This window comes from Halichoerus grypus, chromosome 11 (assembly GCF_964656455.1).
Source record: "Halichoerus grypus chromosome 11, mHalGry1.hap1.1, whole genome shotgun sequence".
Lineage (NCBI taxonomy): Eukaryota > Metazoa > Chordata > Mammalia > Carnivora > Phocidae > Halichoerus > Halichoerus grypus.
Window position 1 is genome coordinate 17321426 of NC_135722.1, and position 16146 is coordinate 17337571.

At 44.0% G+C, this 16146-nt stretch overlaps 1 protein-coding gene across 3 annotated transcripts in view; it reads right to left on the reverse strand.

Moving 5' to 3' along the window:
- EXT2 (exostosin glycosyltransferase 2) overlaps window positions 1-16146 on the reverse strand; it is a 130432-nt gene that overhangs the window by 100630 nt on the left and 13656 nt on the right. For all 3 annotated transcript variants that reach the window (XM_036097686.2, XM_078058138.1, XM_078058139.1), the window contains exons 4-5: window positions 12824-12940; window positions 1587-1782 (exon numbers count right to left, since the gene is read on the reverse strand). In XM_036097686.2, the coding sequence (XP_035953579.1) occupies window positions 1587-1782; window positions 12824-12940 (313 nt within the window). The remainder of the gene's footprint in view (window positions 1-1586; window positions 1783-12823; window positions 12941-16146) is intronic.

Below are 16146 nucleotides of genomic sequence, written 5' to 3' on the forward strand. Positions count from 1 at the left end.
TCCAGAGCCAATGTCCAAGTCTTCTCTGGGCCCTCAGTGATGTGACCGCCCACAGCCGGGTTCCTCCCGGCCCCACATGACGCACGCACACCGTGGCACGGGGGCTGAGCATCACTTATGGCGCCTACCTCAGCCTACCTCATAGCAGAATGACTTGTCTGGGCATTTCAGGCTTTCTAGAGGACCCCCTAGAGGGAAGCTATCAACTCTCATCTTTCTACTCCTCATGGCATCGAGCAGTGTGCTCTGTACATAGAAGATATTCATTTCATGTATGCAGTGCCTTTGAAAACACGCAGATATGTTCTTCTTAGAACAATAAATCAAACAGAAAGCAAATTTCTTCTCCCTTCCCTCCCTCAAGCCTAGTCAATGTGGGGAACGTTTCAGAAAATGAGAGACGTACAGGAGAACAAACAGTTGTGCCAGGTAAGCAAAAATAAGAAACAACCCTCTAACACTCGGTTTTTCCCAGTTTTTGCCTCTTCAGGAGGAAAAAAAAAAAAAAGATTAAAAAAAACCCCAAAAACCCACTGTTTCATCTTTACAGCTAGAGAAAAAGAAAGTTCAGAAAAAAATGTAAAGAAACTCAATATGCCAAACTCCTCCAGGGATACATGAGAAAGCAGCAAGGGCTGAAGAAGAGAATCAGTCATGGCGCCTAGAGGTGCAGGTGGACAGCTCTGCCTGCCCTGAAGAGTCAGCATCCAGATGTGGACACACGTGCTGATAACCATTTTTCCTGTCTAGACAAAGGTTACTATAAATACTCCTGCTCACATCACCACTGTTATCAGTCAGACATTCCAGAGGCCACGCAGCACTTTCTCGGAGAGAAAGTATTTTAACAATCTCAGCATGGGCCAGTTCTCTTTGGAGATTTAAAAAAAAAAAAAAAAAAGAATCACACCAGCTCCTTGCTATTTCTCCTTGAACTATTTTAAATATTTCAGGGAACAAAACTCACTTTCTCCTTTCCTAGCCCCCATGCCCTTGGAATGCCAAGCATCCTGATTATGCTTAAAATATCCCCCAAAGGACTACTCTTACCCTCAAGTATGGAAATACTGCCATGCCCATGACTCAGGCGAAGGACATACTACCAGTAGGACATGCCGAGGGTGGCAAAACACCAACAGACAAACCAGTAACAAAAAACGAAAACCTTCCATTCCCAGCAAAAGTTGACTGCGGCCTCGTGGGCCCGCATGTCAGAGGCTCCAAGCTGCCACCTTGAAGAGGAGATGCCTCTGCACGGGCTTAGGAATACAGGGGGAAAAGTAAAACACGTTTGCCCACTGTCCACGTGACTCCTCCGTAAACCCATCGCAGTTGCGATTCTGGAGGGTAACGGATGTCTGAAAGGGGCAGGAGTACTCAGAGGCCAAGCAGCTCTGCACAAACAGCAGATGCCAGACGCCGACGCACCTGAGGGCCCGCGTGGCTGGTAAGGAGCAGGACTACGTTCTCTTCTCCCCTTGGGTAATTCCCTGGCTGTGTGTGGGAAACAAGGCCTTTTGCTGGGGTGCGTGCTACTTCGAGGAAGGGACCTCTCCCGAGCCTGGCGGCTAAGGGCAGACACTCACCTGCAGCACCTGGGGGTAATCGTAGACCTGGTGCTCGCGGCAGCGCTTACGCACCCACAGGACACCCTCTGAGAGGTTGGTGCATTTATCCAGTACTAACACCGACTCCCCGTGTCTGGCCTGCAGGGCTTCCAGGTCTTCTCTGTACTCGGGGTGGATAGCCATCTGAGAGGACAGGAGGAAGTACCGCCGGGGACTGCAAGAGAGCAAGAAGCGTGACTGGAACATTGCCGCCGGCTCGCTGGTCAAGGTACAACAAACCCGGACGTTCAACTTACGGCAGGGAGTGGGTTCTCACCGGTCTTCACATCTCTCGATTTTCTGGGAAATCACGCTCTGCAGCATTGCTCAGGATTTACAGTATTATACACCATAGGAACCTAAGGTATGACTCAGTCACGTGCCATCATTAAAGATTTTATTGGGGAGAAGTTCTTCAGGTTTTGAGGAAATGCTTGTAATATGCCAAGCTTGGACAGCAAGCTATAAATATGTATGTGCATGCGTGGACAAAGAGAGAAACTAACTGGCTGACTACTTGGAAGAAACATCAACGTGTTACCATTAGTTATATCTGAGGTCTCTAATCTGAAAAGGAACTGAGAGCTGGCTGATGGGCAGTACCGGTGGTAAAACCAGAAGAGGTGAAGGACTGCTTCCGGCTGCTGAATGGCCTCCTCAGGCTACGGAGACGCTTCAGGGAAGAGAGCCCCCATCCTCAAGGCCACCCGCACACAGGAAGACTGAATTGGTGTTGAGAACAACACGTGGAAAAAACTGTCTTCACCAAAGGAGGGAACCAGTCTTAACATCTGGATAGCAAGGATGTCTAAGAGAAAATGGAGTGAAGAAAGCATTTCCATGGGTCTAGTGCCATTTAGATCTCCACAAGACACAAACACACGAACACAAAGTTAGTAAGCCAGAAGTCGAGGGGGAGTTCTGGTGGGGACCAGATGGTAAGTAACTCTGCCCTGGAAGGCAAGACCCCCACAGGATGGAGAGGTTACAGCTCATAAACACTACACAGGCTGAGGGACCACTAGCAATCACCGTCAAAGAGATGAGTAATAGAAAGCAGCTTCCAGCAAGAAGTGAAATACCCATCAGACCTCGAAGCAGTACTCACAGGGATCTACCCCGCACTGGTCTGCACCAGGGAAAGTTAATGCCATCAGACAAGCTGATACGAGTCCGCACATAAGAAAGGACCGAAACCTATACTGTGTGACCTCCAGCTCTCTCTCTCTTCCTTTTTCTTGCCTTGGGAGAAAGGAACGGTAATTTTTTTTTTTTTAGTTTCTTAGACTTATTTGGGGGTTCTAGCTGGTGAACATCACCTTACCCATACATCCATAGCCAAAGAACAACCATGCTCTGACTGAAAAGGTCATCATGGTTTATCCAGCACTAAGCTTCAAGTCCCGAACACACAGAACAATGAGTGGAGAAGGGGAATGCTCCCCTTTCCAGCCAGCGCAGCTCCAGAAACTCCAGAAAACACAGCAACACACCCCACAGCCAGATGGCCTTCAAATCCTCAGGACCCTTTCTTCTGGTAATTCCTTTAAGTGGCTGAACTACAAGCAAAAGGTACTTCCCTGCCACGGTTAAGAAAGAAAGGGATGTGCACACTCCCCAAAACCTCACTGTCTAACAGCAAGTAGCCACATGAGGCCATTTAAATTAAACCTAAAATTCAGTTCCTGTCACACCAGCCACATTTCAAATTCTCAATGGCCATATGAAAGGTAGGGGGTACCTAAGAGCAGAAATACAGATGGTCTCCCCCCGCGGAAAGGTCTGTTGGATAGAGCTGCCCTTGATGGGTCATTCAGACCCAGACCACAGGGTAAAGGTAAGTGGAGATAAGAAAGACATGGAGTAGCAACCCATCGGGGAGTCAGTTTGGATCAGCTGTGCAGACGGGTTCCTCTCATGCTGGGCAACTTCCCCCTAAGTTACAATTTACTGAACAATATGCTGAATATTTATAGCTAAAAGCAGTCCTTCTAGACACTGAAATAGACTCTCGGATTCTATTCCCAGCCCTAAGCCTCAATAATTTTTCTTATGTAAAAGCATTAATTTACAGAGGGATGACTTGGTGATGGAAAGATCACACATAAGAGCACTTGCAGATCATCTCGAAGCGAATACCATCTCCCTTCGAAGTATTTCTGTAATCAGGGCACCGGGTGGCTCAGTCGTTAAGCGTCTGCCTTCGGCTCGGGTCATGATCCCGGGGTCCTGGGATCGAGTCCCACATCGGGCTCCCTGCTCAGCGGGAAGACTGCTTCTCCCTCTCCCACTCCCCCTGCTTGTGTTCCCTCTCTCATTGTGTCTCTCTATATCAAATAAATAAAATATTAAAAAAAAATTTCTGTAGTCAAACTTGTCTCTTTAAACAAGAGAAAGACTTACAGGCAAACTCACAAGACAAGCAGGTTTAAAACCACCTTAACGATGAAAGCTATTTGGAAATGAAATAGACTGGGTTTGTTTTTTTTTTTATTTCAAATCAGAAAACTTCTCATTAACAAGTTATAATGAAATCAGCCATGCATCAAGTTAGGGCTGAATGACCTTTAAAGGTCTTTCCAATTCCTAAGACATTGGTTCTATGATGGATCTCATGGGGCACTGGTATTTGCTGGATGTTTCTGGAAACCTTCTGTTTAAGTAGAGCTGCAACCATAAAACTGGCGATGCTCTACGCTATCTAGAATAAGAACAGACACGCCAGTACCCAGGAGGGTGTCCATGCAGAAGGGCGCAGAGTGTTGGGAGTTCTAGAGAGAAAAGAGTGGTACTGCATGGCGTGCATGGGGACAGAAATGGCCCACCCAGAGTGTTGATGCCTTTCTAGGGTGAAGGATTCTACTTGGGAAAGATCTGGGAGGTGGCCCAGTGCAGGGTATGAGAGCCCTGAAAGGGTACCCAAGGTTTCGGCACTGGGGGCAGGGGTAAAAGTAGCATGGCAACCCAGTGGGATGCTGGAGAACAAGTGCGGTTAGGAGGTCATGTGGGAATCCCAGGACAGAGTGTTAGAGCCCGGACAGGCTGAGAAAGATGCCATGTTGTGGGGAGGGTGAGAGCAATGGTACCAGCACCCCAGTGTGGTGAGCAGCGGGAGCACAATGTGGGGGAGTCAGAGTCTGAGTGGGGGTGATGGAGGCAGGGGCAGCACAGTGCAAGAGGGTTGAGCAAGTAAGTAAAAATACTGAGGATAGATGGGAGCCAGATTTCTCACTGTCAGAGAATGGAGTTACAAATATGCAAAGGGAGAAAACCAGAATGCTCCTGTGGTGCTGGATGGATTTGCAGATGGTGATATGAATGCATGGTTCTCAATGCACACAGATAATATAGAGACTATCCATCTACATAGATACAGAAACAAATACAGATGTTCATGTGCAATGCTCGAAGAAGCTCCTGAGTAAAGGACTCCGGTTGAGTTTCACTGTTGAGAAACAAAGTTCTATTTCAGATATTCGGTCGCCAGGATCCCTGGATCCCTGGATCCCTACTCTACCATTACTCCATTTTCAGCATAAATGTGCAGATGTGCACAAGAGTCTAGAAACATTCCCCCTGCTTGCATGCTGGTTCTCCCTGACCTGACAGATGGCTGATGGAGTGTGCCCATTTTAGCTTTAAGCAAACAAAATTGTAAGGTGGATTTGTTTTTCTTTTAAGGACTAAAATTACTAGCTAGGACTTTCATGTTTCCTCCCAGCAGTGCTGAAACCGAAGTTTAAGTAAAATCATGCTGAGAACTTGAAGTCTCCCTCAATAGGAACAGTGGTAAACTCCCAATTTAGTTCCTCGTAGAGACAATGACAAGAATTCCAGCTGAGACCAGCACAGCTGTGAGAACAAGCTATCAATAGCAACAACCCTCAGCTTCCCATTGAAAAAATATTGAGAGAGATTTAAGATAAAAATAAAAACCAAGCTCTCACTACTCTCTGTAGCCCTCAAGAGATGTGGGAATTCCCTCACAAAGCAACTCTCACAAAGCGCAACAAATCCAAAGCACGGCCATCAGGTCACCCACCCGGCCTCCTCCCAAGTCCCTGGAAAGGGTCAGGAGTCTGGAGTCTGTTTTTGCCCTTTTTTTTCTTCTTCTTCTTCTTCTTGTTTTTTTGTTTCTGTTAGAGAGAAGGGAGTGTTGCTTATAAGAGAAACACCAAAACTTCAGGGCCAAACTGCAGGCTGGAGGGAAGTGGAGTGTGGGTCCAGCTGAGTTGTAGAAATCCACCAACTGGCCAGCAGAGGGAGCATGGCGCCCCAGGCAGCCTTTAGCTGTCTTCCCCGTCCTGGCAGGCTGACTCTTCCTCTGGCTAGTTATTGGACGCAGAACCTCAGAGCCTGAGACCTTAAGTGATCTAGCTAGAGATCTTCATGTCAGGCTAATTATACATAAAAACTAGGGAGATTAAGTTACTAAGAAAATACCACCACTATGGCAGTTTAAATCTTTGAAAGAAACTGCCTGAAAATAATTTTTACTGTTCAGAGGCGGTTTGTTCTTCTCTGTTTTACTTAATCTTTTCTTTTCAGTAGGTATTTTCCCTAGATCAAACCTGAAGGGAAGGAAGAGTCCTGAAGCAACACAAGAGAGCTAGATTATACTAGAGAGATTAGATAAGAAAGGGGGTAGAGTTCAAGCACTCTTAAGAAAGAAAGGCCCAGAGGCAGCCAAGCTGAAGAGACAGCCCTGACCCTCCCCCCTCCCTCCCCCACAGCACTGGGGCCATGGGGAGCCCACAATTCTCTGTTGTGCCCTGGGCACTGCAGAGGTTTCGTGGCACCCCTGGCCTCCACCCTCTAGATGCCAGGAGCACCCCGTGCAGAACAGAGCGAACACACCAGGTCTGACCGCTCTCCTCTGAAAGGCTGGCTCTTGGCTGGCGTATGGGAACTTCAGTTTTAGGGGAGTTCCTAGCCTCCCCAGAACTGATAAGAGTGGCTTCCTGTGCCCAAACTGTCTGTACAAACAATATGGCTTATGTTGAACACTCACTTTCCTCCTGGAAATCTGAAATGTTGGCACATGCCCAGCAGAGCCTGCGCATGTGATTAGCTCCCGATGAAAACTGGGGGCACAGAGTCTCTAACGAGTCCCCTGGTAAGCAATATTTCATGCATGTTGTCACCACTCGCTGCTGGGGGAATTAAGCACATCCTGTGTGACTGTGTGACGTCACTGGGACAGGACCTTTGATGCCTGCGCCCAGTTCCCTTGGACTTCACCCCGTGTACCTTTTCCCTTTGCTGACTGTGCTTTGTCTCCTTTTGCTACAATAAATCGTAGCCATGAGTGTGCCTATATACTGAGTCCTGAGCTTCTTGGCAAATCATCGACACTGGAGGTGGTCTTGGGGACCCGACACACACACACACCCTAACTCACAACAGTCAAAAAAGGCTCCGTATATTGCCAAATGTCCCTGGGGAGACAAAATCAACCCCCTCCCGTGTTGAGAACCACCAGCCTAGCTAGGCTTGGTCCAAACAGGCCTTCAATAACAGGTTGATCTGAACTGCAGTGAACTGAATTAAACAATTTCCAGAACAACCTCGGGGGAAAAAAAAAGCAAAAGGTTAAAAAACAACTTTCAAAAATCACACAACTGATTTAAATTTAAGTAAATGTTCACAGAAGCAGCAAGTAGAGAAATAAAATCTTTTTTCTAAGTTTAACTGACTTTTCTCCACTATTACAGTTTTATAATATCTATTATAATGTATTTATATTACATTATAATATCTATTATATCTAATGCTATGTAAATATGCCAAATTAAGATCCTAGATATGTGACAGAAACTTGTACCACCTCAAAGGGAACCAGCTGGGCACACTCACACAGATCACCCTTTCTCATTACAGAAATCTAGTCTCAAAACAGCATTGGGGCTAAAATTAACAAGTGAGGAAACAACAAATGTTGGTGAGGATGCAGAGAAAGGGGTACCCTCTTACACTGCTGCTGGGAATGCAAGCTGGTGCAGCCACTCTGAAAAACAGTATGGAGGTTCCTCAAAAAGTTGAAAATAGAGCAATTGCACTACTGGGTATTTTATCCAAAGGATACAAAAATACTGATTTGAAGGGGCACATGTACCCCAATGTTTATAGCAGCAATGTCTACAATAGCCAAACTATGGAAAGAGCCTGGATGTCCATCAACAGATGAATGGATAAAGAAGATGTGGTATATATATAGAATGGAATATTACTCGGCCATCAAAAAAATGAAATCCTTCCATTTGCAACAACATGGATGGAACTAGAAAGTATTATACTGAATGAAGTAAGTCAATCAGAGAAAGAAAATTATATGATCTCACTCATATGTGGAATTTAAGAAACAAAACAGAGGAGCATAGGGGAAGGGAGGGAAAAATAAAACAAGACGAAATCAGAGAGGGAGACAAACCATAAGAGACTCTTAACTATAGGAAACAAACTGTTGCTGGAGGGGAGGTGGGTGGGGGGAAGGGGTAACTGGGTGATGGGCATTAAGGAGGGCATGTGATGTAATGAGCACTGGGTGTTATATACAACTGATGAATCACTGAACTCTACCTCTGAAACTAATAATACACTATATGTTAATTAATTGAATTTAAATTTTAAAAATTTTAATTAAAAAAAACACAGCATTGAACCATATCCTTTTCTCCAGTCTCCTCTGTAAGAATTATTTTGTATTTTCATCTTGATGATGATCAAAAAAAATTAGCTCATATTTAATGATAAATACTGCTAAGAGTTTTTCAATGTCCAAGTTTGTATTTAGTGGGCTAATAGGAAGAGAGGAAGACTTAAAATGTAAATCATGTATAAGTACAGTAAAACGCTAATTGCAGAACCTAAGTGATGGGCATACACATATTCACTATGCTGTCAAATTTTTTAAACACTGCTGCCTGGCTTTAAGATTGTCATAACAAAATGGTGGGGAGAAATATGAATCAGGCATCTGTACCAGATGAAGATAAATGATGTCACAATATGCTAAAGGGAAGCTTCCTAGTCATTCAAACAGAAAAAGTGGTAGAGAGAAGTATATCATCACCCCACAGGCAAACCGCATAGGCATGCCAAACCCCCAAAACCTTAATTAACTTTACACTCACCTTAAAAGACACAATCCAGTTCCAAAGAAAAAGCCTCAGCTATATTGTTAATGTGAATATTATTAGTTTTGTAGATTTGTTTGCATTTAATTTGTAAATCTGTTTTAATTTTGAAGTCCTATAAGCACAAAGAGTTTAAATTGTTTTTTATCTGTACTTATTCAAGTTGCATTATTTAAAAAGTAATCAAGATGCAAGGGACCTTGAATAGACCAAAACAAACAAAAAACAAAACCTTTAAAAAAGAACAAAGTTGGAGGACACACATTACCAAATTTCAAAACTTACTATAAAACTACAGTAATCAAGACAGCATGGGGGCGCCTGGGTGGCTCAGTTGTTAAGCGTCTGCCTTTGGCTCAGGTCATGATCCCAGGGTCCTGGGATCGAGCCCCGCATCAGGCTCCCTGCTCGGTGGAGAGCCTGCTTCTCCTACCACTCCCCCTGCTTGTGTTCCCTCTCTCGCTGTCTCTCTCTCCATCAAACAAATAAATAAAATCTTTAAAAAAAAAAAAAAGACAGCATGGTACTGGCATAAAGATAGACATATAGACCAATGGAACAGAATTGGGAGTCCAGAAATAAGCCTAAATACCTATGGCCAGTTGATTTTCAACAAGAATGCCAACATCATTCAATGGGAAAAGAACAGTCTTTTCAACAAGTGTTGCTAAGACAACTGGATATCCACATGTAAAAGAATGAAGTTAGACCCCTACCTCAGACCATATATTAAAATTAACTCAAAATAGGGGTGCCTGGATCGCTCAGTTGGTTAAGTGTCCGACTATTGGTTTCGGCTCAGGTCACGATTTCATGGGTTGTGAGCTCGAGCCCCACATCAGGCTCCGTGCTCAGCAGGGAGTCTGCCTGAAGAGTCTCTTCTCCCTCTGCCCCTCCCCCGACTCCTGTTCTTTTTCTAAAATAAATAAATTTTTTTTAAAAATCAACTCAAGGGGCACCTGGGTGGCTCAGTCGTTAAGCGTCTGCCTTCAGCTCAGGTCATGATCCCAGGGTCCTGGGATCGAGCGCCGCATCAGGCTCCCTGCTCTGCGGGAAGCCTGCTTCTCCCTCTCCCACTCCCCCTGCTTGTGTTTCCCCTCTGCTGTCTCTCTCTCTGTCAAATAAATAAATAAAAAATAAAAAATAAAATAAAAAATAAAAATAAATAAAAATAAAAATCAACTCAAAATAGACCAAAAACCAAAATGTAAGAGCTAAAATTATAAAATTCTAAGAAACCACAGGTTTAAATTTTGTGATCTTGGATTAGTCAAGGATTTCTTATGTATGACACCCAAAGTACAAGCAGCCACAGGAAAAATAGATAAATCAGACTTCATCAAAAGGAGAAACTTTTGTGCATCAAAGGACACCATCAAGATAGTGAAAAGACAACCTACAGGATGGGAGAAAATATCTGCAAATCATATGTCTGATATGCGTCTAGTAAGTAAAATATATAAAGAATCCTTAGAACTCAACAAAAACAAAACCCAATATAAAAAAAAAAATGGGTAGATGACAAATAGCCAAAGCAACCTGAAAAAGAAAAACAAAACTGGAGGCATCACAATTCTGGACTTTAAGCTCTATTACAAAGCTGCAGTCACCAAGACAGTATGGTACTGGCACAAAAAACAGACACACAGATCAGTGAAACAGAACAGAAAACCCAGAAATGGACCCACAACTCTATGGCCAACTCATCCTTGAAAAGCAGAAAAGAATATCCAATGGAAAAGACAGTCTCTTCAACAAACGTTGTTGGGAAAACTGGACAGCAACATGCCGAAGAATGAAACTGGACCGCTTTCTTACACCATACACAAAAATAAATTCAAAATGGATGAAAGACCTAAATGTCAGACAGGAATCTATCAAAATCCTAGAGGAGAACACAGGCAGCAAACTCTTAGATCTTGGCGATAGCAACTTCTTACTGGACACGTCATCGGAGGCAAGGGAAACAAAAGCAAAAATGAGCTACCGGGCCTTCATCAAGATAAAAAGCTTCTGCACAGCGAAGGAAACAATCAACAAACTAAAAGCAACCTATAGAATGGGAGAAGATATTTGCAAACAACATATCCAATAAAGGGTTAGTATCCAAAATCTATAAAGAACTTACCAAACTCAACACCCAAAAAACAAAAAATCCAGTCAAGAAATGGACAGAAGACATGAACAGACATTTCTCCAAAGACGACACAGAAACGGCTCTCTCTCTCTCTCTTCCTAAAATAAATAAATAAATCTTTAAAAAATAAAAAATAAATAAACCCATTGGAGTATATACTTTGAAAGAGTAAATTTTATGGTAAATCAATTATATCTCAATTTAAAAAATAACAAAATAACAAAAGAAAAAGTCAACTCTGGGAGTCCACTAACAGAAAAATCCAGAAAGTTGACCTAGGCAATAAGTTCATGAACTATTCAGTCTTTCTTTGTATTTGCCTAACGGCAGGAAAATGTTTCAATCTCCCCTTATCTAAGTAACAAAATTTGCTACATCTAAAATAAGTTCCAGAATTTGGTCACCAGGCTACAAAGTACAACACACATACACAGGAGAGAAATGTCTTCACTTTGGAAAAGTTCTCTGATTTCTCAAAGAATCCATAAAGGCATCCAAGGGGAAGTTTGGGATGCTTTGCAAACTATTTCCTTAAGACTCATTTCTGAGACCAAATCCTATGTGCGGATTTTTAAATCTCACCCTCTATGATATTTCTAGTGTGGCAATATACAAATCAGTCACCTTCATAAGTGAGCACATGGCACACAAGAATACTACCATTATCATCATATTTGTTTAAAGTTTATTGAGATTCTCACTGTGAATTAGCACAATTTTAAACAGACTACATCAAAAAAGGCTAGAAAAAATGCCCTGCACATCCAAGCTGTCAGCTCTTCTCGTTTATTCACTCACATGTCAACAATACGAACCCATATGTGACAGGCACAGCGAACACGGCAGTTAAAAAACAGACCTGGGGGGCACCTGGGTGGCTTAGTCGGTAAAGTGTCTGCCTTCAGCTCAGGTCGTGATCCCAGGGTCCTGAGATCGAGTCCTGCATTGAGTTCCCTGCTCAGCGGGGAGTCTGCTTCTCCCTCTCCCTCTGCCCCTACTCCTGCTCGTGCTGTCTTGCTCTCTCTCAAATAAATAAATAAAATCTTAAAAAAATAAATAAATAAATAAAACAGAAAAACAGAAAAACAGACCTGGCACCAGCCTCACTGCAAAATCCACAATCCCAAGCGGAGAAGCTGTGAGCAAGTCATAACAACACAGCCCAGTGACTGGTACAGTAGGAGAAGTGGAGGCTGCTATGGGGGCATAAAACAGAAGAACCACTCCGGGGGCCTAGGAAAGTGCCCCTAGAGTGAGAGATACTCGAGTTCAAACCTAAAGGACAAGCAGGTCATCAGTCTGATGAAAATGAGGAAGAAGGCTTCCAGACCATGGAAAGTATTTGCAGCCCCCCCAAAAAATTGAAAGAGCAATGCTCATTCTAAAAACTAAAAGGGGAAAAAAAAAAAAAAACTAGAGATGGAAAGAGTAGTCACGTGCCAGAGGGTCTTGAAAGACATTTTAAGGGGTTTGGGCTTTATCCGAAGGGAAATGGGAAATCACTAACAATCGGGTTGTGGGGCAGCAAGACTAGAGGCAAGGAAACCCAACAGGGGGCCGTTTCCAGGATCCAAGGGAGAGATGATAGTAAGCTGGTATGCGGGGGGTGGCGGGGGGTGGGCAGAGGAGATGGAAAAGTAGGCAGATCTAAGAAATATTCAGGAGGGACAATCAACAGGACTTACTCTTCTGGTACAGGAAGTAAGGGAGAGGAAGGAATTAAGGACACCAAAGGGATTCCAGATCTGGAAAGCTGGGTAGACAGCACTGTACATTCACTGAGCCAGAGAAAACTGAAGGATAAACCGGGGTGGGGTGGGGTGGAGAAGATGGCAGACTCCCAGCCCCTGGCCTATCACCAAGGCTTCGGTTCCTGGGACACCCAGCATGCAGAACCTCATCAGCATCTCACAGCGCACCTGGCTGAGCTGAATGCCCCTTACCCTGGTCCCTTCTCCGGAAGGTCCACCTCCGCTGACAGTGGACTGTAGACAGGAATGCTGACATCATAGCCTTGCCGGTAAGTCCACGTAGAAAAGCCACCACCAGCCAACAGAGCCCTGAAAGCAAAGGATTTTGTCAAACAATGAGAAAGGTCTTCATTCTGATAAGCTCTGTGGGAAGGGAGAGGAGTAACTGGGTCAATAATAATATCAACAAAGGCCTGTTTCCTGAGTCACTTGTCTCTGAAGACACTGTGCTCAATGTTTCACAGTCATACCTCCTGGACATCGATCCCTGAGTTAGCAGCCTTCTTCTGGGGTCCTAAGTGGTCTTTCCTTCTTTTCCATTTTTTTAAAACACATCACAGCCCAGAGGCCACCCTGTGAACAGCCCCTCTGCTACCTTATTCAGATTCCATTCACCTCTCCCCAAAGTCCTACCTCGCTCCGCAACACTCACACCAGCAAGAACAGACAAGAGGTCTGCACGGGAAGCCTGCTGAGACAGTCGCTCACCGACCCTCTGGCCCGAATCTCAGGTGACAATGGGCACAGAACGCAGTGGGGACAGCAAAGTATCTCATCCCGTGCTGCGCACGCCCCAGCCTCTCTGCAATGCCCGCCCCGCAGGTCCCTCCGTGTTGTCCCAGAGCTGCGTGTGGATTGTGTGGTCTCCACCAGCTCTCGCCTGCACTGCAGTTACTCAGTCCCCGTACCGGAAGCATGAATCCACAATTGGACTGTTAGTGCTTCACTTGCACTTTGCACGCACTAGCTTTTCCTCTCCTTAATTAGAAAGCTGTGAACATACTGTTTTAATTGGATCCAGCAAACAGTACAGTGACACTTCATCAGAGAAAGGAAGCAGGTGTAGATCACACCAACTTTTACTGTTATTCTATCCCCGGGGCCCCAAATCCATCAAAATCACTTACTGGGGCAGAGTTTTGCCAGTTCCACGCATCGCACTGTCTGAGCCAAAATGTCTCAACCGAGAAACCACATTTTTTGCAATATTGATTGCTACCAATCCTCGCCCTGCCCTGATGACAACCTACATTCCCTTCGAACATGACCAGTTGAAGTTCAAAGATTTTCCAACCACCCCTGGAAAACCCAATCTGTTTCTTTAAGCGTTATGAGACCAAGAATTGGTTAGTGAGGTAATGTGCAAGCTAAAAACCTCTCCAGCTGCCAGTCTACTCTGTAAAACTTACTGACTATCCTTAGTACCAACATACGGTCTTATTTTTCCTGATTAGCATTTAGCAGTGAATCCATCCACCATGAATCTGGGCCGATGCCATGACAGCAAGCAGACTGCAGGGGACCCTGTGACCTCTGTGCAGAGAAACAAACATGGATCCAATATAGAGACACCAGGCAATTCAGGTAAGCCAGGGTGGTGGGTGATTAGGTAATTACACTCACAGTCCCAAAGGAAAGGGGAATGAGCAAGGGGCAAGAAAGGAAGCAGGTGTGTATCACACCAACTTGTACTGTAATTCTGTCCCTGGGGCCCCAAATGTTACTCTGTTCCAGGACAGTCGGGTGGGGGTTATGCACTGGTAGGGGGAAAGCATGCACTCGGAAGCACGTCCTACGTCACAGATCATACACTCGAGATCTCTACTTGTGACCTCCGCAAGGCCCAGGACTGCAGTCAAACAGACCTCACACCGGCCCTGCTACTGATAAGACTTCGACTTCAAGTCCCTGTATCTTCTTCTGCCAAGGACTCCACACCATGATAATGGAGACAATAGCGTGAGCTTCCCTTGCTCTACAGAACACATGTTTTGCATTGAGTGAAAAGTACATTTCTGAAAAGCACATTCTGCTTTCCTATTATGTATCCCCAAATCAGAGATCAGTTCCAAAGCTACAAGAGACTGAATAGAAAACTTGCAGCTAAAAAAGCATTAATCTGATGATCAGACTTATGCCAGGTCAAGCATCACGTCACTCGAAGTGTCCTGCAGCATTTTTAGCACGTTGCAGGCCTTCCTGACGCTAGAACACGTCCTCTGTCATAGAGCCCTCTGCACGGCCTCACACACTCCACCATCCCTGCTCCGGTCTGTCCTCAGATGTTCTCCCAGTCCTCCTCCCATCTGAGTGTCCACAGGGCCTAAACACAGTTCATCTGCAAGCGCATCCTTTGCTTTCTTTTGAACCATGCATGCAATCAGGCTTGCAAATTCCTCAAATATAAAGCTTCAAATTTCGCAAAAAAAAAAAAGCTGACCAATCCTATTAATCATCCTTATTTGTTTACTGAATCAAACAAACTATTTAAAAAATATGTATGAGACAAGTAAATCTGAACAATGGCTAGATATTTGATGATATTAGATTCCTATTAAATTTTTAGGTGTGAAAACAGTACCATAGTTATATTTTTAAAAATCCTTTATCGTGGAGAGATTCAAACAGAAATATTTACAGAGGTAATGATAATAACATCTGGAATTTGCTTCTAGATCACCTGGTAGGGGGTGGGTAGGAGTACAAACTAATGGAGACCAGCCCTGAGTTGATAATTACCAAAGCTGACAGAGGGGCATGAGTTAGTCATACTAATCTCTTCTTTTATACAGGTTTGAAATTTTCTATAACAAGTTAAATAAAACCCACACGAAGTAGAAATCTGTGAGAGATGTGCAAAGAAACAATAACAATCCGACATAATAATAGTATTACAGAACATATATGAGAAAACAAAGATTGGTAAAGTAAGGCACTGAAGAGGTATAATTTGCTCCCGCTTAAAACGGGTCTGTGTGTGTGTGTGTGTATTCATATATATATACACACACAGACATGCACATGCACATATTTATACATGTTTGTGTATAAATCCATAGAAAAAAGGCTAGAAAAATACAGAGTATTTGAGGACAATGACTACCTTTCAGTAAGGGAAGGAAAATAGAGGAGGATTTGAAGCATATGTTTATATTTTACTCTTTATATGCTTGCACATTGTTGCAATCTTGTACAAAGAAAGTATACCCGCAGCATGTGTAGGATTTTTAAAAATTGGAAGAGAAATAAAAACAGATTTAAGCAGCACAAAAGATATATATGCTGAGCAGACATTTCCTTCTGTCCTGGTCCTTACATTTCCCCGAGTAAAATCATTCTCAAGCAATCTCACCTATGACCTTAGATTTCAGCAGACCCTTGACGCAGTCTAATCTAGCCTGCCTGCTTTCTAACTTCCAAATAATCTGATATGCAGCTCTTGCTAAAACCATTCTGTCCTCATGGTTCTTGCCTCCTCTGAATCCAGGAACAAGGACAAATGATAAGAAAAACTC